Source organism: Leopardus geoffroyi, chromosome A2 (assembly GCF_018350155.1).
Source record: "Leopardus geoffroyi isolate Oge1 chromosome A2, O.geoffroyi_Oge1_pat1.0, whole genome shotgun sequence".
Classification (NCBI taxonomy): domain Eukaryota; kingdom Metazoa; phylum Chordata; class Mammalia; order Carnivora; family Felidae; genus Leopardus; species Leopardus geoffroyi.
Genome location: NC_059331.1, coordinates 77095698 through 77120150, shown reverse-complemented (window position 1 = coordinate 77120150; position 24453 = coordinate 77095698). Strand labels below are relative to the sequence as shown.

Sequence of the window (24453 nt, the reverse complement as noted above, 5' to 3'; positions counted from 1 at the left end):
GACACTCCCGTGTGGCCCCTCTACTGTCACACTGTTACTACGCTCACAACATTTCGGACACCGGTGTGTGGTTTATTCCCATGCTCGCCAAGTCTCAGACACCAGCTGAGTGTCCTGTAATTTAATTCAGTCCCGACACCATCTCCCTGGACTTTGTATCAGATGCCACAGGTTAAGAGCTCAGTCCCACCAGACTGTCCCCGCAACCCCACCTTCAGATGCCAATGGAAAATCCAGGTTGTTACCAGTACTTCTGACCAACCAGCTACAAACTGGGATTCCCATGACCCCTTCCTTGGGCTCGATAATTTGCTAGAACAAAACTCAGGGAAACACTTATGTTTGGTGGTTTATTATATAATAAAGAATTCTATAAAGGATACACACTGCCAGATGAAGAGTTATGACTGGGAGGGTTCTCAGGAGCTTCTGGCCCCTGGAGTTGGGGTGCACCACCCTCCTCGCACATGGATGTGGTCACCAACCTGGAAGCTCTCCGAACCCTACATGTTGGAGATTTTTATGGAGGCTTTATCATATACGCATGGTCATTCATTAACTCAATCTCTAGTTCCCCTCCCCTTCACAGAGAATGGGGTGGGGAGGATGGAAAATTCTAAGCTTCTAATCAAAGCTTGGTCTTTCTGGTGACCAGGCCCCATCCAGAAGACCATCAAGTCACCCAATTAGAACAAAAGACATCCTTATCCCCCAGAAAATTCCAAAGGATTTAGGAGCGCTTTACCAGGAACCAGGGGTAGGGACTAATATATATCTTCTATTATTTTACGATAGCTACAGCCTAAATATAAATACCAATATTATCTTACCAAAGTGTTTTCTTAAGTCACCATCATAAAGGTGCAAAATTAAAAATCATGAAGAAGAATGCAGACATAGAATAGTTTCATTTTGATCCCACCCACCATGGTTGTAAGTTTAAGTAGGGACAGTGAAAGCCTCCCGCCCCTCCCCCCGATTCCAGTCAGCAGAAGAGAACATTCCAAGCCTCCTAAGGGGCATTTTCATCCCTCCCATCAATGGTGTCCAGATAAAGAAAAGATCTCAGGAAACGACTTAGTTGCTGGAACCTGGACGAGTTCCCGTTTTCTATCCAAACCCTGTCTTCAGAACCAACTTTTACACGCCTTCTCTCCTTGAAGACTTTCACCACACATCCCCTTTTCCCCTGCCACATTCCTGCCTGTGGCTCGGGTCACATGCTTGAGACTGTCACAGGAGTCTAACTTCTCTAATCGTTCCACTCGTTCCACACGTGTGTGTCTGCTCCTCTAACAAGCCTTTTAAGAAATACATTTTTAGGGAAAATATCCCACAGGACCCTGACTTGGAGGGAATGAAATAGGGCACCGAGTGACAATTGCCCTCACCCACACCAGTGAACATCAGTGAGAACGACTAGTCTATGATCAGCTTCAGGAGGACATCGTATACTTCCATTTTGAACCTTATTCGCTCATCGTTAGCAGAGGTCTGTGAGGTTCCTGCTGTGGCTCAGACACTGTGGTGGATGCTAGGGCAATAGTGGTGAACGGCATACACATCTATCCGTCCATCTCGTGGTTTATAGTGTCGAGGGGAAGGCAAAGAAGTAGATACTCAATGAACACACATTAGCAGACAGCCACATCGAAAGAGCAAAAGTCAGGTCCATTTGACCACAGCCTCAACCAATTCCCACTTACGTGCCAGGCTCTGTGCTAGACTTGTAATATAAAGATCACGTAAAATGCAGGCTCTGGCCTCCAGAGTTTCTATAACCTTCAGTTCCATGCTAAATAAACTCTGTTCTGATTGGCACGGGTGGCCAAACCATTCTTTTCCAGGTACCTTACCCATGGTCTCAAGGGTATGCTATATGTATTTACCACCGCCCCATCAAATCAAGTCTGGAAGGAGACTAAATGAAATACGAACCAAAGGTGCAAGTCCTTGGAGAGGGGTGGCTTCCTCTGCCTCGTAGAGATAGAAATTCAAAGGAGCAAAGAAGTAGCCGGGGGCTGATTCAGTGCAGCTGCGGCCAGTGATGTGCGGGCGGCATTCACACTGGCCATCCTTGGGGGAGCACCTGGGGAGAAACAAACCTATCATGCACAGATGGAGAGGGGGGAGGGATAAAACAGAGGCACGGAGGTGCTGAACTAAATGCCTTCTGAGTTTGGACCCGCTCCTTGAATCGATCAATCAATGGTCTTGAGGAGGATGTTAGGAGGCCATGGGCTCTACATGTCTGGTCTTGAAAAGCAAATCCAGATCCATGGAACCCAAGCAGCCACCTCTTTCCTCTGATTCTGCTCTAAACACTGCAAAAAGGAGTATAGGACCTCTCCTTATAGGGTGGCAAAAAGTTGATATTTTAGGCAGGTCAAGTCACGCACGGCATCTATCCCACCACCTGTGGGTTACCCAAGCAGTAGGACTGTTGATCTCTTCCTTGGAAATATTTCGAGCAAAATAAATCATTTGGGCTGTAGTTAATGTCTCAAGATCATTGCTTTTCAACACCCTTTGCTCGTCATGGAATAAAGTCCATCACTGATGACTAGAAGCAAGTCAGAATAAAATGTGGAAACGTGAGTGGAGACTATAGCCACAGGACTGCGTCATTCATTTAGTGACTTACACGTTGGAATAAGCACCTCCAATGTCACAATCACAGGGAGAACATCCATGGAGGTGATTTTCCAGTCCCCAGTATCCAACCTATAAAGAGAAAATGCTCAGCTGAATCCAGCTATGAAGATACATGCTGCTCTGAAGGGTAAATATTAAAATCGGTACAGTTCAGTTGACACACGTCAAATAGCCACACAGCCTGGGCAATCACACAGTCACAGTCACCTTTCCTGCTTGTGTACTTGGTAATGACCTTGGAGGACACATCTCTCCTATTCCTGGGACTTGGAATGAAGGGGACAGGCAGGTTGCCTGCACACTATTCCAAGCAAAAATGCAGTGGGGGCACCTGGGTGGTTAAGTAGGTTGAACGTCTGACTCTTGATCTTGGCTCAGGTTATGATCCCAGGGTTATGGAATCGAGCTCTGTGTCAGGCTCTGCCCTGAGTGTGGAGGCTGCTTAAGATTCTCTCTCTCTCCTTCTGCCCCTCTCCCCTGCTTGCTTTCTCTTTAAAAAAAAAAAAAAAAAAAATGCAGGGGCGCCTGGATGGATCCAGTTGGTTAAGTGCCCGACTCTTGATTTCAGTTCAGGTCATGATCTCACAGTTCGGGAGTTCAAGGGCCGCACTGGGCTCTGTGCTGACAGTGCAGTCTGCTTGGGATTCTTTCCCTCTCTCTGCCCCTTCCCAGCACTCGTTCACTCACGCTGTCTCTCAAATTTTTTAAAAATACGGTGAAAACTACACAGTTCCTCTGACCACACCAATTTAGCCTCACGGTGAGTTATTTAAGGCCAGTCTGGGGAGAAGGTCTTCAACTAGCCTATTTGCAACTGCTTTTGTAAACCCAGTAGATTCTCTCACCACAAAAATCCCAAGGGGTTTTTACTTCCGCAGTCTTAAAATGTTTGGGGGTAAAAAAAAAAAAAAATTCAAGTTGATTTTGAGATCTTATTTGCATATCACGGTTTAGCAGGCTCTCATGTTTGTAAGTAAGCTGTTTTGTCATAACAAACTCTGCAGGAGAGAGTCCGTTTTGTTCAAGACTTTTCTTCATTGCAACATCTTGACCTTTATTCGATATAAGCAGCTGGGGAGATACAAACAACTATTTCTTAAATCTGATAACATTTACTATAAAATGCTCCAAAAACGACTTCCCTTTCAAACCTCAATTTAACATGCTCAGACAAAATCAAGGTCTTAATAGGCACGGCACTCTCATTTGAAACGGGTTTGTTATGTCTCTATTTTTGTTGTTGTTGTTGTTATCTTGATAGAACTTTCTGCCTGATTTTACTCAGAAAGATTGATTTTAAACATTAAAGCCTGACAGAATTTGTTACAAAACACAGCAAAAGACTTTTGGTATCTTTCCCGAAACCCAACTTCAGTCTGGGCAGAAACAATGTGCAACGACGGGCTTCGCCAAGGATGTGGTTGTGAAAACTCCCTCTAGGCCAGGGGTGCTGGCACATGGGGCTCAGAGCAGGTCTGGGGCACCGCCGGACGGAGGACCAGGTCGGGCACCTCGTGGACACGTGGGTGCAGCCACAATGGGCAACCCTCTTCCGCCCCACCCCTCCCCCCACCCCCACCCCCACTGTGGCCCCTGCTCAGCAATTTTCCTCCTGCAAACACAATCCAGCGACCGATATATACAGTGGCTGTCAAACTGCGAACCAACAAAGTCAGCCTGAGTCTAAGGTCTCTCCGGAGTCATCTGATGCGGCATCTTCGTCAATCCTGCCAACCAGCCCGGCATCCTTCATGTTGCCCACACGCAGCCGTGGAGCTGGCGTGGCTCACCTTCCTCCATAACATGTCCAGGTTACCTGCCCCGTCTCCCAGAGTTCCCTCTTCAAGGGTACCTTCTTGCCTTCTTTCCCCATCCTCCTGTGCCCCAGCCTCATATGTTTCCAGTAAAATGACTTAAAACATTAGCACAGAACGATGTTGTAATAGGCATATGTTTCTTATTTAGCAGCTACATTTCTTCAGACACATCAAGGTCACTGTTCTTTTACTAGGTTGAGTTTGGGGTTTTTTCTTTCTAAAATGTCATGGTGGGCTGCCAGGATTGGAGAACAAAGGGAAAAGTTGGATTTGAACTCCTTAACTGCATGACACATTTCTTATGGCGTAAAAAAGGTTTTAGTTTACTAATTTTAGACATACATGCTCACATGTTTGGTGGAGTCTAGAACAATCCAGGAGTTTATTTCCCACAGGAATCTACAGTCCATTTAAACCTGCGTTTTTTTTTTTTTTTAAATGAGCTCGTCCAAAATATTTCTAGGCAAAGGGTGGTAGGGGTGATAAAGAGACTATACACAAGAGACAGAAGAAAAGGCTCCACAATCTGGTGGGCTGAAAAAAGGGAGCAGATAAATTGTCATATTCTACTGCTTGGTACGTTGGGGAGAACAGTGGATAAAACTTCTGACATCGGTGCCCGGGTCCGTTCCGCGCAATCTGGGAAAAGTCGGTGTGCTGGTAAATGTTTAACAACCAGCTAGCTCTCTGTAGAAGGGTTAGTGTTTGCTGATTTCTGTGTGTAAATACTTTTACGGGGAGGACCGAAATACATCAGCACAAGGAAAGCAATTAACGAGACCAAGTGTCCTCCGGGCAATGGCGGCAGAAATCTACACGACCACATGAAAGGGAAATCCTACGCAAATACATACAGTGCACTCTTCACAGTGTGGTCCGGTGGCAAATGACTGGCATGCGCATTGGCCAGTCTCCACATCACAGGCCGAGAGAGGCAGACTCCCGAGGGGGTTACAGTTGCAGGCTGCAAGCAGAACAAACACAATTATTCTATTTCCCCACCCTTGTCCTTAATAGCTCACGCTGAGCAAAATGCGTGGCCACAAGAACACCCAATATCCAGCCCTGCCAAGTCTATCGTCTGCCTGGTCGCACGGTTCTTGTATGGCATACAACTCTGTGTGGGGAATCCAGTGCCAGACATTTCCAGAGCCCTCATGCGGTGCTACTGGATGGTAATTAGAGAGTAGAAGTAGAAGAAGTCATGTAGGCTGGAACATCCGGCACCGTTATCCCGAGTTATCCTGAGTCCTGAGTCCTGTGAAGAAATTATGCTCCCAGAGCAACATACACATTTCCCCTGTGGGACAAACCAGTGTTCATGGAAACAACCCAAATGTCTGTCAGCTGATGAATGGACACATTGATGTGGAGTAGCCACACAATGGAATATTATTCACCCATAAAAAAGGGAATAAAATACTGACACATACTGCAACATGGATGAACCTTGAAAACCTCATGCTAGCGAAAGAAGCCAGTCACAAAAGACCACATAGTGGATGATCTCATTTGTACAAAATATCCACAAGGGGTAAATCTAGAGAGACAGAAAGTAGGTTAGTGCTTGCCTAAGAGGGGTTAGGGAGGTGGGAGCTAAAGGCCAGGGGGTGCTTTTTTTTTTTCTCATGGTAACATGAGAATACATTTAACATAACACTGACCGTTTTACATACAGCCCCACGGTTGTGCAACCAATCTCCAGGACTCTTCATCTTGCAAAACTGAAACTCTGTGCCCGTTAAACACCATCTCTTCCAACTCCTTCCTCCCCCAAGCCCTCAGCAACCACCGCTTTCTGTTTCCATGGGTTTAACTACTCTGGGTACGTCATGGAAGTGGACTCACACAGTCCCTTTGTGTTTGGTTTATTTCACCGAGCGTAACCTCCTCAAAGCTCCTCGGTGCTGTTGCATGAATCAGAACTTCTTTCCTTTTTTTTTTTTTAAGGCTAAATAATATTCTGCCGTTGTTTGCCCATTCATCCATGGATGGACATGTGGGCCGCTTCCACTTGGGGGCTACTGTGAATGATGTTGCTATGAACATGGGTGTACAAATCACTCTTCAAGCCCCTGTTTCCAATCTTTTGGGTATATAGCCAGAAGTAGGGTATAGGGTTTCTTTTGGGGGTAATGAAAATGTCCTCAAATTGATTGTAGTGATGGTTACATAACTCTGAATATGCTAGAAGTCACGGACTTGTACTTCAAAGGGTGAATTGTATGGCATGTGAATTATATCTTACTAAAGCTATTAGAAAAGAAAAGAAAACAGAAAACAATATTTGGCCTATTCTAGGAGGACATCAGGTCAGGGCTGACCCAGGGAAAACACTTGGAGTACTGAGAGGTGTGATGAGAATTGGTCTGACTATATGATCCATTGTCCCGGGATTTAATGTTGCCATTAAATTCCAGGAGAAGGAAGGATTCAGCATGCTGCTCTCTAAACATGCAAACAATCCACAGTTCCTTATATGGGCAAGAACACAGAGCATGACAGAGGGAAATTATTTACCCAGATTCCCTGAGGAATCTGCAGTTCTATGAGACCCCAGGCAGCTAAGAGTTTCTATGATCCTAGAGGCAAAGGTCTCCCATTTGGCCCCAGAAAACTCTGAATTTCTTTGTTTCCTCACAACCACTCCCTTGGCTCTTTAATTTTGTTCTTCTCTTTGTCAGAGAACATAGGACCAATTTAGGAGAGGTGTGAGAACAAAGGAGAAAAGTAATTGAAAAAAAAAAAAGGAAAAAGAAAAGAAACCACCACTTGAAATCTACTTAAGAAGTCATCAACCTATGCATAAACGCATAATGTAACTTCACGAATTTGTATAAGGGAGTCCAAGTCGAGACCATTTTTAGAAAGGTTTTGCAACTCGGCATTAAATTTCTTGGCATTTTCCCATGTTTGCTGCAGCGGGGAAATGTGAGCGCCCCCTGCTGGTTCCTTATGATAAACTCAGCTAATCGCCAAGAAAAAAAAATCTCCACTAATTTAACTAAAATCTGCGGGAGGTCTTGAATCACCTTTAAAAACCCAGAGGCCGGCAATACTCTTGGGTATTCACAATGACCGAAATTGAGGGCCCCAAGCTTTAAAATGTATTCGGGCTGGCCGTCCGGCCGCTGCCGACTTACGCTGACAGCCCAGGGGGTCAGCGGCGCTCAGTCCGTGGTGGTTGGGCTTGCACTGGTCACACTTGGCTCCTTCCACGTTCTCCTTGCACAAGCACTGGCCGGCCACAGACCCCAAAGCAGGATCAGAGTGGCTCACACAAATGCCACCCGATAAGGTCCCGTCCGGGTCACATTCACAAGCTGGGGACACAGACATGCATTATCTTAGTTAATTGCAAATTGTGGGAAACCTGAGATATAAACATAGCCGTTAACTCATGCTATAGTACTTTATTTTGTTTAAATAATTAAGTATGTTTAAACAACTAGACCGGTGGGCGAGGACTGTTTAGAAATGTCTCCCAGATCTCCGGCCTTGGAAAATGTTGCACAATTCCATCTGTATCTATTATCTATCTATCTATCTATGGAGAGAGGAGGGAGGAAGGGGGAGAGAGAGAGAGACTTTTAAGTGATTCTAAAGTAAGAAGATCAGAGGAAGACTGCTATTAGGAAAACTGCATGTGAAGAATAGATTAATTTGGGGGGTGATGAAAATGTTTTAGAGCTAGGTAGAGGTGCTGATCGCACAGCTTTGTGGCAGGAAACTGTTCATCGCAAAATGGTCAGTTTTATGTTATGGCCATTTCACTTCAATAAAAGATTAAAGAAAGAAAATAAGACTCCAAAGGTGAGAATAATGTCTAGAGGCAAGTAGGAGTGGGGTGCTGTAATGAAATATACAAATACAGATGTGAGAGAAAAAAAATCACATAAAATGTCTATCAAAACTCCGAAATGTGGTTAAGAAAGTATGTCTGCCCTTCCTCCCTCACAGAAAAATAAGGATAAATGTGATCATTCTTTAATTCTTCATGGAAGGAGCACATATAAGAAAGAAAGGGGAAGAGCAAGGAAGGCTTATACCACTGTTTTCTTTTTGGAAATCTGCTGGCGGGGCAAAAGCTTGGATGAAGAGATTCTGCAAAATGAGATAAACAATCACCTGTAGCCAAGGAGCAGCAGAAGCACCGGCCACCCTTTTTCTTTTCAGCAGAAACTGGAATAACTCAAGAAAGGAGTCGAATATGAAAAGGGATGCTGATGGTGTGAATCATTCCAGAGGGGAGAAGTTATCAAAGGCAGAGCTTGATGTGATACAAGGAAGAACTGATAGTTCGAGGTGCCCAACACCCCTCAGTGTTGAGGGGTGGTACCCGGGAGAGGCTGGGGCAGTAGTATTGACTACTGCGGCTCTGGTAGAGAGGACAGGTCTGTTGGTGGACATCAGATGACCACTTGGTGCTGTGTTTCCAAGGGACGCCACTTTTAAGGAACGCAATAAAGATGAAAAAATGACTATCCTCGGGCGCTTGGGTGGCTCAGTTGGTTAAGCCTCTGACCCTTGATTTTGGCTCAGGTCATGATCACACGGTTTGTGAGTTCCAGCCCCACATCGGGCTCTGCGCTGTCAGCTTGAGATTCTCTCTCTCCCTCTCTCTCTCCCTCCCTTTGCCCCTCCCCCTGCTCATGCTCCCTCTCTCTCTCAAAAAAGAATATCCTGATTCTAAGAAATAGTTATGTTCGCATTTATACATGTTTACTTTGGATTCATAAAAACAAACTCCTCATATCTAAAGCCATGTTATGTAGGTTTATATAACAACCGTTCAGGTTAGAGAGTTCGATGGAAAAAACCTACTCCCACCAGTTGTTTGGTGGTATTGAGGCAAACGCTCCGGTTGTCTGACAGAATCTTTCGATTTTCACTTGTTATTGGATTGTGACTGGTGATGAAATCTTATTATGGAAAAACAGCATTCGGTCCGGCTTAGTTTGGAAAAACCAGAATTTTCTTCTAATTAAATACAGTTGCTTCTAGAAAGGAAGGAACAAGCTGGAGTCATTTTAGAAGTAGCCAAAAGGAAAAATGTCAGCTTTATCTGAAAGACACTCCGAAGGGTCAGCCCTGAGTTCCAGAGTATAATTTAATTATGCACTGAAGTAGCCTTTGGGGAAGGGATGTGGGTGAATGGGTAGTAATTTTACTTTGAAATAACCCTAAGTCATGGCCTTAGAAGTCCAATAAAACTTCTTGGCATCACACAACTTAACTCCAGCAAACTCTTATTATCGGCAGTTGAATCTACCAAATCTTTGTTGTTGTTGTTTTTCCCCTGTATCACATTTGGCTGTGTTTTAATCACAGCAGACTTAAAATTAGTCAACCCCTATGCCTGGAATCTGATCATGTAAATATTTAGGCGCAAACGAGGACATTTTAGAGAAAATTTATAGGAGACTGCTCGTCAGTCTTAATAAATGCCATTTGTATACACAGACTTCCACACACACAAACATGTGTTTAGGGAAACCGGGGAGTCTCTTGAAGATTGTTTTTACAGGCTCATTTGCCTTTACTTAAAAAAAAAAACCTCCTTGTATATATAGAATAGCCTCTTAATTTTACATCTGGGTACCAGTTTTCTTGACTCAGTTTCCTTTAGAAGTGCCATCAAGTGGTTCTTTTTTTTTTTTTTTAAGTTTATTCATTTATTTTGAGAGAGCGAGCGAGCAGGAGGGGCAGAGAGAGAGGGAGAGAGAGAATCCCAAGCAGGCTCTGCACGGCCAGCACAGAGCCCGATGTGGGGCTCGAACCCACAAACCACGAGATCTTGACCCGAGTTGAAACCAAGAGTCAGACACTTAACCAACTGAGCCACCCAGGCACCCGGATACTAAGTGGTTCTTAAGGAACAAGACGTTGGTTAATGTGAATATCTGACTTGGTTACTTGCAGTCTCTTTCCAGATTCCTAGGTTAGATAACCTTCGGAACATTATATTTTCCCCTGACTCCACTTAAGAGAGCAATTCCTTTTTCTTTTATAAATGCATAGCGTTTAAAACATTAATAAAATGTATGTGTGTGGGGGGCGGAATATAGATTCTGGTGGCAAAGTAGGACACTTAGGACACTGATTTAAAGAAATTGTTTTTTTCTGAGCATTCAGTTCTTTGTCTCAATTTTAAACAGATCACATAAGGTAAACTTTTATGTTGTCAGGCGCCCACTCCGCAATCTGAACAAAAACTTCATTTATGCCTTTTCTACGCTGTGAGGATTTAAAGTTTGAAATCTAGGATGTTGTATACATTCTGGTGGCTACTGAATTACTTCTGTATAGGACTTCATTTTATGTATGATGATCGCATAAAGTTGGAAGTTGTAGTTTTATAGCAAACCCCTCCCCCCTCCCCATATAATTATAGACTGGTGACAGAGAGTAAGAAGCAGGATTTCTGGGTATGGGGAGAGGCAACGTTCCATGGGTCTTGGGTACCCACGCAATTTTTACTCAGTGTCCCGGCAATGCAAGATGGCTCTTCACCCAGCCCTTTCCCAAGGTTGCGTTGTCAGCAAGCTACTTTCAGGGATGAGGTCACGTCTTCCCCTGGACAAAGAACAAGCACGCTTCTCCTTGCTGTAAAAGCAACGAATGCTCCAAGCGCTGTGTCCCTGGGCTGTGACATAGACTCATTTGTATGTGGGATCCACCTGGCATCCTTTGAGTTGCCTCATGGGACTCAGGGCTTGGAGACATGGGAACACACACCAATATAAACATCTTGTTACTTCCCGTGCCATGAGTACTAAAGTCCTTTGTCTCTAACCGGGGAGTTTCGTGTCTTCTGCCAGCATCCACGAAACAATAACAAGCTACTTGTCAGTCTGCAAGTAGAGTGAGATCTTAGATCCAGTAGTTACCCGCGCTCAGTACTTGAAATCAAGTTTATCTATGAGATAATCCACAGCAGTGCCGGGACCAGAGTTGAGACCAGCAAGATGCCTAGGGCCAAAATTTAAGGAGGTGTTCACTGTCTGGTTAATGCAAATGGCAGGTGATAACCTCGCACTTACATCACTCAGAGAGTGTGCTACCTGAAATGTTGGGATCTGGGTCATTCCCTTGCCTCACTCTGGTCTCATTCCTCCAGGGAAATTCAATTTTAAATAATGATGAGACAGGTTTTCATCAGCAAAAATCGAAGTGTGAAAAAACCAAGTGCTGGCCAGGGTATAGAGCAATGAGAGTACTCAACCACTGTTGGTGTGGGTGCTAACTGGTACCCCCACTTAGGGAACAATGTGGTACCATCTAATCAACTGGAAGAAGTTCATACCCCATGATCCATTAGTCCCACTTCTTGGTAGGACTCTTAGGGAGAGGTTTTGTGCACTTGCACAAGGCCACATATACAAGAATGCTTTTGGGGGATCAAAAGAAAAATGGCCAAATAGATTCTGTCATATCTATAGGAAGAAAGAGTTCTATACAGACATTACACACAGATCTTAAAATTGGAGAATTAGAGCTACCTGATATGGACAAATCTCAAAAACGTAATGTTGGGTGAAATAATCAAGGATACATACAGCGTAGTATCATCTATGTAAAGCTTGAAAACATGCCAACATACGTTGTTTGTAGACAAGAACATGTAAAAGTGTAAAAGCCAGCACTGTACTGGTAATTGCCAGTTATATGAGAGTTTATCCCCAGAAAGGAAGGTAACAGTGGGGTACCTGAGTCACCTGTATCGCCGTCATGTGTTATTAAGGTCCTGAAGTTGCCCTGGGGTAAGACATTACATTTTGACACAATTGCTGGTGGGCATATTATTACAGTATTCTCTCTTATTTTTATATGCACAAAACATTCCATTTTCAACAGCTGAGATTAAAGACAAGATGAAAGATTTTTAAAGATTAAAACAAAGATGGTAATTGTTAGCTTATGTGTCTTCTCAGCAAAGATGAATTGTCTACAGCCGGTCAAATGTAGCCCATTTCACTGCAGACCTTCTCCTTAAGGCGAGGCTCTGATAAACCCACCGGAAGCTGATAATTTCCCAAGTCGAAAATATACTTAATACATCTAACCTACGGAACATCACAGCTCAGCCTCGGCTACCTTAATCACGCCGACAACACTTATTCTGGCTGACAGTTGGGCAAAATCTTCCTACACAATGCCTGTCTTACAATAAAGTGTTGAATGTCTCGTGTAATTTCCTGAATACTGCACTGATAGTGGAAACTGGTTGTATGGGCCCAGAATGGTTGGCTTTTTTAAGTGATTTTTTTTTCCCCAAGTGTTTATTTTTGAGAGAGAGAGAGACAGAGTATGAGCGGGGGAGGGGCAGAGAGAGAGGGAGACACAGACTTTGAAGCACGTTCCAGGCCCTGAGCCGTCAGGGTCAGACCCCGACGCGGGGCTTGAAGCCACGAACCCTGCGAGATCACGACCTGAGCGGAAGTTGGAAGCTTAACTGATTGAGCCACCCAGGCACCCCCAGAATGGTTGCAAGTGTATGGGTTGCTGAGGCTCCTGACCAGGGGTCTGACTGGGAACTGTCCCTAGCTACCTGGCCCAGCATTGGGAAAGAGGATCATCTGCGTATGGGCTGGCCTGGGAAAAGATCCGAGTTCAAAATTCTAAGCAGGTTTCTACTAAATGCCCATTGCTTTGGCACCTTGGCAAAGTTGAAACATCCGAAGTGGAGCGGGCCAGAGTGAGTCGGGTCTCCCATGCTCAGCTACTTCCCCCAGGGGACCCACAGGACATTCAGGTGTCTGCAGCACCTCCTGAACCACCCGCCCCCTGCTGGCTGAATCCGGAATAGTTTCCTGATTCACCAGTGTCGGCCACCCACACGGGGCTGCGGGATGGACCCGGATTATTTGGCCCAACCTGTCCTAAGAAAGGAAAGCTCTCAGAACCGAGTGCCTTTTCAGACTGCCCCCCGCCCCCCCCCCCCCAGGCCCCTAAATGCTGCTAAACCGAGTGGGGGCGGGGGATGCCTGCAGCCCAAGCGAGACCTCTCCATCGGCCTTCGCTCACACGTGTGGAAGAGACAGGCCAGAGGCCGGGGACTCACGGATGCACGCGTAAGGATCGGACATGGCCCTGAGCGGGTCCCTGTAGAAGAGGGGTCTGCAGCGGTCACAGTGCTGTCCCTCCGTGTGGTGCTGGCAGTCCTCGCACACGCCCCCGCTGCGGCCGCCGCTCGCCAGGTACGCGGTCATGTCGAAGTGACAGCGGTCCGAGTGGCCGTTGCAGCGACAAGCTGAGGAAGGAGAGGGGTTAGGAGAGACTGGCCAAGGTCTGGGGGACCACCAGGCAGCTGTTTGGGCACAAATCACTGCAGCCCCAGTGCTCCGCCGACTTGTTAGAAATATACCAAGTACTTGAGGATTAAAGCAGGTGCTTTCGAAGGATCTTTCTAGTACTCTGATTCTGTATATATATGTGTGTGTGTATATATATATACACACACACACACAGAATACACACATACACATACACACACTGATAATACTCTGATTCTGCTCACATCTATCTATCTATCTATCTATCTATCTATCTATCTATCTATCTATCTATATTTTTTACAACCAGGTAAACAAAAGTAAATCATTTGGGTGATCTGGGAGCCCTAGAGTGCAGCTTTATTGCTTGGAGAACTTTATTGTTTGTCTTAGTGGTGAAGTCTGTGCTGTGTGCCTTGTTGGGTTTTCCCTGTAAACAGCAAAATCTTAGGCTCTCTTTTGCTGGGTCTCGCACACTGGGACTCCCCTGGATGGGACGTTTTTTAGAGACCTCTTCCACTCACCTCTCACTGCCCCAATCCTATTTTCCCCCAGTCTGGGAAAAGAAGCTGAGTAACAAGTTTGTATGGACTTTCCTCAAAATTCAGAGGCAGCAAACGCATTGCCAAAGAACCATCTACCTTATTAGCCTAAATATTTTATAAAAGCTACAATAGCCTGTCAAAGTTTGTCCCAGTCCTCACCTCTCCTATCCTCTGACATGTGTTTAAGGCTGCGTTCACGGAATGGGTGATTCTTCAGGAAAAGGGTAGGGATCTCTGTACCAAATCTAGTCCCCACTGATGTTGCCGTTACATGGCTCTGCCCCTCCTCAGGGAAGGGACCACACAACACGCGGATGGTTTCAGTTTGTGAATTAACGTGCCTTTTGTGGTGTGAGGGTCTGAGAAGTTGGTCTTCTATCTATGGGAGGTAATGGGACACATTAGGATATCCCACGATTGGAGCTGGGAGCCACGAGTTTGTGGCCTCTGATGCCCACAGCTCCACTGAAATGAACTCGATGTTGTTCGAGCTTAAGGACACAGGCTGAGAACTTTCCCCACGTACCTCTGCATGCGCTGTCCTGGAGGCCTGCTGCCGGCCTCCACGGAACGTCCTGGAAGAAGCCCTTGCACCTCTCGCAGTTCGGGCCATCTGTATGGTGCTGACAGACACACTGGCCGTGAACCTGCGTGGTGTGAAAAGAGGGCTTTGCTCTGAGGACGCTGGGGTTCTCGAGGTGGAAAAGGCAGTACCACGCCAGGTGCCTCTTCGGGTCTTAGCTTTCCTTGTCCACCTTCTATTATCTGCTTAACCAACTTCCACGTTTGGAAAAAGTTTAAGATGTTCGGGAACCATCTACATTTTCTTTGGCATTTCTGAATTCTAGTTTCAGGGCAACACACAATGAGAGACCGGATCGGGGGGCAGAGAGAGGGAAAGACAGGGAGGGAGAGAGAGAGAGAGAGAGAAAGGGGGGGGGGAAGGGTGGTTAAGGGAAAGAGGGAATTAGAAAACAGAAAGAACCTGGAGCAAAGCGTATGATTCTCTTGGTTTGTCCACAAAATGCACCGTATACCCAAGTCCAAAGAAACTTGTACTTCCAGGGAAATAGGAGCTGGCTGACAGGGAAGGTGCAGAGTTTCGGCATCCAGCCTTGTCTGCTTGTGGCTCATAGTTTAAAATTATGTAGCAGACACACTCTCAGGACTCTGCGCAAACAGGCATTTCTTCCACCGCATCGCTCTTTTAAGACTCGTCCCAGGGATGGAAGAGATCAACACCAGGAACAGCCATTCCCAGCACAAGAGTGCTACTTGGAGTGACCATTTCTACAGCGGCAGGCATCCCTCGGACACCCCGGCGTGGAGTACACCCTCTCTCACACGAGAGACCTTCGAGACCTTTTTGTGGGAGAATGCATGCGAAACAGGGTCCTCACCACTAAAGCTCCATTCCCTAAAAAGCAAATAAACAAGAAGGGAGCACGACGGGCTACCCTGAGCTCACAGATGAGAAATGCTGCTCATGGAGTCATCTGGGGCAGAGCCCGCAGGAACTGCGGGTTGAATGATCCCTGCCCCAACACAGAGCTGTCACTTCGACTGTGGATCCCCATGGAGAGACTCTGATCCACGTTCGGCACTAGTGCCGCGAAGGAAAGGGAGGAGAGCCAGCTGCCCTCTGGGATCGATCAGTGACTTACCATTCCAGGAGGGCTGAAAACGTCTCCCCGCACTTTCTGCACGGGGCCGCATTCGCTAGCATGGCCATGGCAAAAACAGCTGCCCCCCACCACCATGTTGGACAGAGCGTAGTAGTAGTTATCCAGAGAACCGTTTTCCCTCCTTCCAAGCAAGGTGTCCCCCAGGGTGTGGAGTTTGGTGAAGTTGATCCTCAGGTTTGTTAATGTCACAAGGTCTGGAGAAATGATAACAGCCAAGGAAAGCACACTTCATGGGCCATGGACATGCAATGAAAAGGGATGCCCCCAACACAGAATTTTAGAAAAAGAATTTGTGCAAGAATAGAGAGTATCTCATACCCTGGATGTAGGGGCTGTAGGGGTTTTCTATTTCAAACCTGGGATCCAAAACCTTTAAAACGACCTGCAAAACAAATGCAGGTAAATGTATAGCATTTCACCCAAAACAGCATTGTGAAATATACTTTTTTTTCTTTTTAAGTAGACTTCACACCCAGCATGGAGCCCAACAGAGGGCCCGAACTCATGACCCTGTGATCAAGACCTGAGCTGAAATCAAAAGTTGGATGCTCGACCAACGGAGCCACCTGGGCACCCTATTACTCTTAAAGAGTAACTCTTAAAGAGTATACTCTTAAAGAAGAGATCCTGACCTCACGAAAAGGCTGAGCCATTGCCTCCCAGCTGGCGTAGGATACAGATTATTATTTGGGTTCTCTTGTGAATAAAAGGGCCAACATGGAAATAAATCAAACGTCTTAGTCATTCTGGTTCTTTATGCTCCCATGGTCCATGTAGGTGATAGCACTGGGGCTGGGAGGGAGGGACGGGGTCACAATTCAGTAGGTCATCAACTGGATCTGGCCGGGGATTCCAGAGACACCTTCTGCCACCAACCCTTTCACTCTGCCTGATAAGAGTCAGACCTCCCAACCCCGCTCCTACCCTGCCCTTCTGCCTGTCACCCACTTCGCTCAGAGGAAGGTCCTGGCAGATCCCGCCTGGGTGGTGGTTTACAGAGCATGAGATAACACAGCTATGTAGCAAGGGCTAGAAACAGATGCTCCTTCCTCTGGGTGTCCTGTGTCCTAGTGCCCAGCCTGAGTCTTAGTCCCCACTCACCCTCAGCAGGTGATGTAATCTCTCATGCAGGAGTATTGCTTGTAAGATGCTTACTATTTATCTGCGTTTGAAATTAATTCAGGACTCATTTCAATTTAAACACGTTCATGCTTTAAAAACCAACAGCTAGAGGCCCATGGGTGGCTCAATCAGTTGAGCGTCTGACTCTTGACTTCGGCTCAGGTCATGATCCCAGGGTCGTGGGATTGAGCCCCATGTCGGACTCTGTGCTGAGTGTGGAGCCTGCTTGAAATTCTGTCTCTCCCCACTCTCACTCTCTCTCTCTCTCTCTCTCTCTCTCCCCCCCCCTTTTTCCTGCTCACGCTCTCTTTCTCTAAAACAAAAGCAACAGAACTCAAGTTATATTTCAGTAAACACTACCTAAATTGTTTTCATTTAAATGAACCGTATTAGAAAAAAAAAATGGTGTAACCTCTATCCGAGAAATCCAAGAAAGGAAATGCTACCTCTCCACCAGATGAGGGTTCAATATCCGAATATTTGGAGTCACAGACAAGGTCTCCCACTCCCTGGGCCTGGCCAGAAGTGATATTGGGAAAGGAAGCAGCACAGTCTTTTGCAAAATATTTGAGCACTTTCCAGGTGTGTCCATAGTCTGTGGAACGTTCGACTAACATAGCAGCAGGCCGAAAAGTCTAGGAAAATGGGAGGGAAACTTGTAATGCTTCGCAAAGGCAGATTTCATTATCCACTGCAGACTGAATATTTGTATTCCCAAATCTCAGTTTTTCAAACTTTATTTGTATCTCTTGAAATCCGTTATGCAATGAACACACAGAAATCTCTTTCCAATCGGGGGGCGAGCAGTCACGAGCGCATATTTTGCCTCGAATCTGGTTCCATTTGAAAACTGTGTATGGGCTGTGTGAATTATTCATCAAAGGAGAGCATATCAATTTTTTAAAAAGTCAGTGTAACTGATATGTTACAGCAATTTGTATGTGGTTTTCTTGGACTAGAAGAACCCTTTTCTCTGGCAAACTCTTACACATCCTCCAGAATCTACCGTGAAGCTTATTCTGATTTCTTACAGCAGCGTTAGCCTCATCAAGGAAACTATCAGCATTGTGATTGTATGTCGGTTCCCACACTGACAATTTTGTATTACGATTTCAAATTTCTATATATGTTTGTATCCTTGACTAGACTGTGAGCTCTTTGAGGCCAAAGACTTGTGGGGTTTTTTTAATTTTTCATTTTATTTATTTTTTTTTTACTGTAACTCAGCTTCCGGGCTGACAACAAAATTAGAATTTTGATGAAATATTTGAGAATGACTACAGGACAGGATTTCTCTGGCATCTATCCTTAGTAAAGACCCTTTCATTTTTCTGCCTCTTTTGATCACAATCTTTCCATGTTTCCCAAAATAATTCCCAGTTCCTGCTTTTTTTTTTCTCCTGAAAGTCATTTTTCTAGCTCTTGTGGTCCCTCTCACCCTAGGGTTTGGAATTTTCCTGTTTGCTGTGTCTTGTAAGATTTTCTTCCTTCCTTCCTTCCTTCCTTCCTTCCTTCCTTCCTTCCTTCCTTCCTTCCTTCCTTCTTCTGCTAACCATATAAGTTATTAATTAATGAGCAGTAGAGTTTTTACTTGTTTTGTTTTCCACTCAGGAACAAAGAGTCAAATTCTGCACAAAGTTCGAGTAGAGATTTTGTGCTCTACCCAGAAGCAAGGAAGTGAAATCCCGGGAAAGCCCAGCACTTGGTAGGTAGATAAAAGGGGTGACAAGCCCACACATCTGTACCTTAAAAGTCAGAATAAGGTGGCTGAACTGAAATAACGCCTCTAGGTCCAATCTGATGCTGACATGATCAAGACCTGAAGAAAAATCCAGAAAGGAATCAGTGATTTTGAGAGACCCCTATTTACCCCTATTTAATCCTTCACTGTAGCTTGTCTGTAAAAAATAAAAACGTGTGAAATTACATGGCTGGGGATCGACACTCTTTCCTCGTCTTTTACAGTGGTTTTCCAGAACACTGCACACCCAGGAGAAGGTCTATTTGAGAGCAGTACAGGTTTTACTCGGACTGTGCCCACATGCACGTGATGGTGGCGGTGCACACGGCCACTGTGTGGCAGTGTTACCTACCACCAAGGAAGTTCGCCCATTTCCCATAGGTCCTAAGCAGCAAGTGCCACTACTTGGTGGGGAGGGAGCTCATTTCCTTGAACTCACAACCTGACTGCGCACGTGCGTAAAGGTGCGCTGGGAAACCGGTGCATGGTAAACATCGAAGCATCCTTTTCTTCCAGCATCTGCTTGATAACCACTTGGACTAGTTCTATTGTCACTTAGCGTAAGACACAGCCTGGAATATTCCCCTGGGAGTGAGAATCTGCAGCTCCTCTGGGGCTGAGGAGAAGAAAGTCCTATCCTGAGAGAGCTAGCTGCCATTCACCTCCAGCCTGGATGTGCAAGACCGGCCCCAAGCTGGACACGAGGAAGCCCCGATCGCTCTAGAGCGGCACTGTCCCATAGGAACAGAATACGAGCCACCTGTGTCATTTCAAATTTCCTAGCAGCCACATTTAAAAGACGTAAAAGCAAGCAGGTGAAACGACTTTTAATATTTTTAACCCCATACACCAAAAACCATCTCATTTCAACATGTACTCAATATTAAAAAAAATTACTAATGTTTTATTTTGCTACTAACAATGTCTATTTTTTTTTCCAAAGTAAGTCTTAGAAACCTGGAATGGTTTTATACCGATGTCACATCTCAGTGTAGGCTAGCCGTGTTTTAAGTGCCCGGTAGCGCATGTGGCATTGGGCTCCCTCCCGTACTGGACAGCAGCTCTGAGAGCAGTCAGTAACCAAGCTGCATGAACCGGAGGCAGTTTTATTTGTGGGTGCATCACTTGGGAGGGTTCGCCGCTGAGAGAGCAGCCCCATTCCTGGCTCCGGGTCAAGGGTCCCTCACCCTTTCTGGAAAGGAGATCGCCTTTCCCCTCTCAAAAGTTCTTGGCTGAGAACCCTTGTTTTATGCGATCCACTTTGGTGGAGGGGCGCTCCTGTGAGGCTATGTGCAGCAAATGGTGGACATGTGGGTTAAAACTGCCACTAAACAAAAATGGCCTGAGCGAAAGCAGGTGGCTCCTGCAAAGGCATCACATGCATGCACTAAGGAGGGCCCAACTAGAGATTCAGGATTAAGATCCAACATGAATTGGCATTTTAGTAGACACACCAATCATGCTTGTCCAATGGAAGGCATAGGAAAATAGCCTCATATTCTGCTTGCCTTATATGTTACGATCCTATATATTCTATATATTCCTATATATCCTATATATTCCCACACTCCCCTAATGGTCTAGGACCCCCTGAGGGAAATAGGTTTAGGTATCTGAAGAGAATAGAGGGATTGTAGCCCAGGTACAACATATAGAGATGCAACAAAGGGAATCATCTTGTGATTCCAGGTGAAGGTTCCAGATTGGTGCTGAAGGGGAGCTGTCATGGGTGAGTCAGCCTACATTCATTCAAGCACATAAGGCCCACTCCTGAGTTTGGACGTGAGGCATCCCCAGTTGGGACCTGATCAGGGCACCTAGGAAATATGGATGGTCAGGGCCGATGAGAGTTTCAATATCACAATTGTTCATGAGCAGAGAAGGGCATAAATCCAGGCAGAAAAGAATGTCAGCCAGTAGCCAACTATCCTTTCAATTCAATTTTTATATTAAAATATTTGGCTTGCAGCAAGAAATGAAATGCTCTTTTCCTCTCTCCTGCATGTGTTGCTGAGGGACAAAGTACAGGGTGGGAACTCTCAGATTTCCCCTGGCGGTGTTAATTCCATTTACAGGAGTGTGTTTCATATTAGGGTTAATGCGTGAAGCTTTCAGAGTTATGTGCTTAAAATACACTTGGATTTCTCTGAAGGAAAATAATCTCTCCTGAAATGAAAATAAAGTTTGTTCTTATACAGGCTTTAACAGTGCTAGGGGATACTTTTCCATTCCAGTATAACTCCTTGCTGTGAAATTGTTGAGATCGTACAGAAAGATATTGGATTAAAAATGTAAAGAAATGGATAATCTGGAAAGGAACTCAGTCATACCGTTTTCAGCTTGCCACCATTTCTTGTCTCTCCCTGGTTCAAAACTTGTAATGACATTCTCAATGGTGTGGCTCTGGGATTGCGTATATGGGTCATAGGGAAATCTGGAGTCACAGATGAAACATTTTTGTTCCCCCTGGAAAAGACCATCATTTCAGTAAAAAATAAAGACCCATAATTACTTATTGTTGATATCAATTTGAAAACAAGCTGTACTTACTATATTTGTCTTTCAATCTGGCTAAAAATAAAAAGCAGAGGAAATAACAGGACATCAATTTTTCCATCAATAGGTGCTTAAATACAATAACAGACAAAATAAAAATTAGGACCTAGAAATTTTATGAATTTGTACATTGGGGACAAAAATGCAAACTTATGCGGAACTAATTTTTGTCTTGCACAAGAGGCAGGTGACCTGGAGGTTATGTTAAACCGTAGAGAAGTAATCAGGATACATTCTTCGAGTAGGGATTATTTTCTGAGTCAAAAACAAATATTTGGCAAGAAACTAATGCAACACTCGGCCACCAGGTTATCTGCAACCATCCTTTTTTTTCTCTCTCAGACATAGTTTTTGGTAGAAAAAGTTCCATGACCAAAACCTCTCCATCACCGCCATGTGGATGTTGTAAAAGATTCTCATTATACTCGTAACAGAGAGGCCTGCCCTCTTGTCTTCCAGACCGGAAGGTCTTAGTGAATTGGAATTACTTTACTTGGAATGGACTTTCCAAGGTTGCAACAGCCAAGAGTGGCCTTTGAGTTTGCCTAATTTAATGCACCCATTTGTGGCCGTACTTACTTAAAGCCCCCAAGGAAATCCCCAAAGACTCCCAAAGGACTTCCAATGGCTTGCACAGTTGTTCCTGGCTACTACTACTTGCGGGACCCCGGAGGAGCATTTTTGCAAAACTTCCAGGAAGTGGGGACTGTTTATTATAATCCTCTATACTGGAAGTTGACTATAACAGATGCGCCGGTAGGTGTTCAGCAAACAGATTTGACGTCCGGATCGTTGCTTACAAGGGCTATACAACCTGACCAGGACCATCTCTTTGCCTTTCCTTCCACGAGTCTTCCCTTGATTCACTCAATTCTAGCTACACGCACTCCTTGCTCTTCCCTGAGTTCACCGGGAACTCTATTGCCTTGCCATCTTGACACAAGCTATTCTCTGCTCCCCTCTCCTCCAACCCTCAAATAGTCCTATCTCCTGCTCCTTCCCTTCTTCTGGGTCTCTGTTTAAAGGCCATCCTCTCAGAGAGATTTCAACTTAAATATCACCACCTCCTTATGGCCTCTACCACTCTCTATGCCTTACCCTGCTTTATAATATCTTGTAAGCCGTTATCACCACTTGAGACTATATTATATAGTTGTTGGGTTATTGTCTGTCTCCATCATTAGAATTTAAGTCCAATGAGGGTGGGACTTTGTTGTTTTTTTTTAATTTTTTTCTTAACGTTTATTTATTTTTGAGAGACAGAGACAGAGCATGAGCAGGGCAGGGGCAGAGAGAGAGGGAGACACAGAATCCGAAGCAGGCTCCAGGCTCTGAGCTGTCAGTACAGAGCCCGATGGGGGGCTCAAACGCACGAGCTATGAGATCATGACTGAAGCTGAAGTCGGCCATCCAACCAACGGAGCCACCCAGGTGCCCCATGGGACTTTGTTTTGTATAAGGCCACATCCTCCTGACCTAGAACAGTGTCTCACACATTGTAGAGGCTGGATAAAATTTGCCAAATGAATGCATGGTGATTTTGAGGACTATTTCAGCTAGAGTCTGTCAAAGTAGACCAGCCTTTCAAGAGATCCATATAATCTTTTTAGAATCACTGGCCACCATAAGTCTTATACCCGAAAAAAAAAATGCCCTTTCAAAATTAAGGAGCAATGGAAGTGAGATCTGTTCTGCATATGGGGAGGCTTGCCCCAGACTTGCCCCTAAAAGAGCAGCAGAAGCTTTACGATTCCACCAAAAGGTGTCAAGCCTTCAAAAGATGTCCAGTATTACTATGGAAATTACTGGGGAAAACACTTTACTGTCAATATCTTAGAAGCATAGTCTTTGGCGAGCCTGACTGGGGATGCTTGGTTGTGATGACGAGATGTGGAAGTCCCAACTTGGGTAACACTACGGGTCAATGTTGATTTGAAGCTTCCGAGGAGAATGTGTTGCTTGGTAGCAATTTTTTTGATAATCATGGGGAAACAAGTCCTCCTTCATGACACGCAAATGTGTAAGTAGACTGAGACTTACAGCCCTACCTGTAACACTTTGTCAGCCTGAAGATATCTTGAGATTTTTTTCCCCCAGGTCTATGAGTTTAAGATTTCTGGGATTCTTGACACAAAAGAAACCTTGAAGTTTGACTTACTTCTATTTTGGGTGGTGAAGACAGGAATATTAACTCCTAATCATTGCCAGAGTAGGTCATAAGTTGGCTGGGACAACAGTACGCAAATGTCAGTGGTTTAAGAACTAGAAGGGTAATGCCAGTGTTGGAAAGTATCTAATATTAGAATTGAGAACCGTTTCTTTGTCCAGAGGACCCAGAATTGGAAAGTCACTTGTAGGGTGCCACATCCCACCTGGCCTAGAGTTGAACAAAACGTCTACAGTGTCATTTCCTCGCACACACAGAGAAGTTGCGTTCTTACACAAGTACTTCCCAAACTTAGAACAGTGCTAAGCCCTCAGGTATTGTCTTCACTTATTTATAATCATCCTCTTTTACTAGAAACCAATTAGAATCCAAAGCATTTCCCAGAGACCTCGAGGAGTTGCTTTAAATGAACAATACGTGGAAAAGCCTGGGCCTCTAACATCGGGCTTCCGTCCAACTTCCTGCCTGCACATCCTCTCATTTAAGGGGTTGACGTGATTGCCTTGGGCTTTTCAGCAGGTATGATACTCAGATGACCTTGGATGCTTGTTTGGGTCCCCGAGAATGGAGAAGAAAAAAACTATAAAGCAGCTGATCCTTTTCTAAAACTGGTCTTTAAGGGAAAGAAAAAAGGCCCCCAAATCTGTTGACACTGGGATCTTATGGCTTTTAGACAAGACAATTTCCAAGTGGCTTTGTGAGGCTGGCATGCAATCAATTCAAAGTTCACACCCCCCCCCACCCCCCACCTAACGCAGGACAGTGAGAACCCACATTCAGTATAATGGCCTTGAGACCCTGAGGGATCGTCCCTCTTCACTGCTGGGTCAATTGAATTCGCTCCCTGCGAGTTCCTCCTGTGGCTAAGTAGAATAGTACATCTTAGACTA

General features: G+C 45.1%; 1 protein-coding gene across 4 annotated transcripts in view; it reads right to left on the bottom strand.

The window, feature by feature from the left end:
- LAMB4 (laminin subunit beta 4) overlaps positions 1–24453 on the bottom strand; it is a 110556-nt gene that overhangs the window by 70139 nt on the left and 15964 nt on the right. For all 4 annotated transcript variants that reach the window (XM_045494431.1, XM_045494430.1, XM_045494433.1 and 1 more), the window contains 11 exons: positions 21171–21306; positions 18845–18918; positions 17546–17734; positions 16296–16359; positions 15957–16171; positions 14819–14939; positions 13537–13725; positions 7616–7795; positions 5327–5436; positions 2645–2724; positions 1939–2089 (listed from right to left, as the gene is read on the bottom strand). In XM_045494431.1, the coding sequence (XP_045350387.1) occupies positions 1939–2089; positions 2645–2724; positions 5327–5436; positions 7616–7795; positions 13537–13725; positions 14819–14939; positions 15957–16171; positions 16296–16359; positions 17546–17734; positions 18845–18918; positions 21171–21306 (1509 nt within the window). The remainder of the gene's footprint in view (positions 1–1938; positions 2090–2644; positions 2725–5326; positions 5437–7615; positions 7796–13536; positions 13726–14818; positions 14940–15956; positions 16172–16295; positions 16360–17545; positions 17735–18844; positions 18919–21170; positions 21307–24453) is intronic.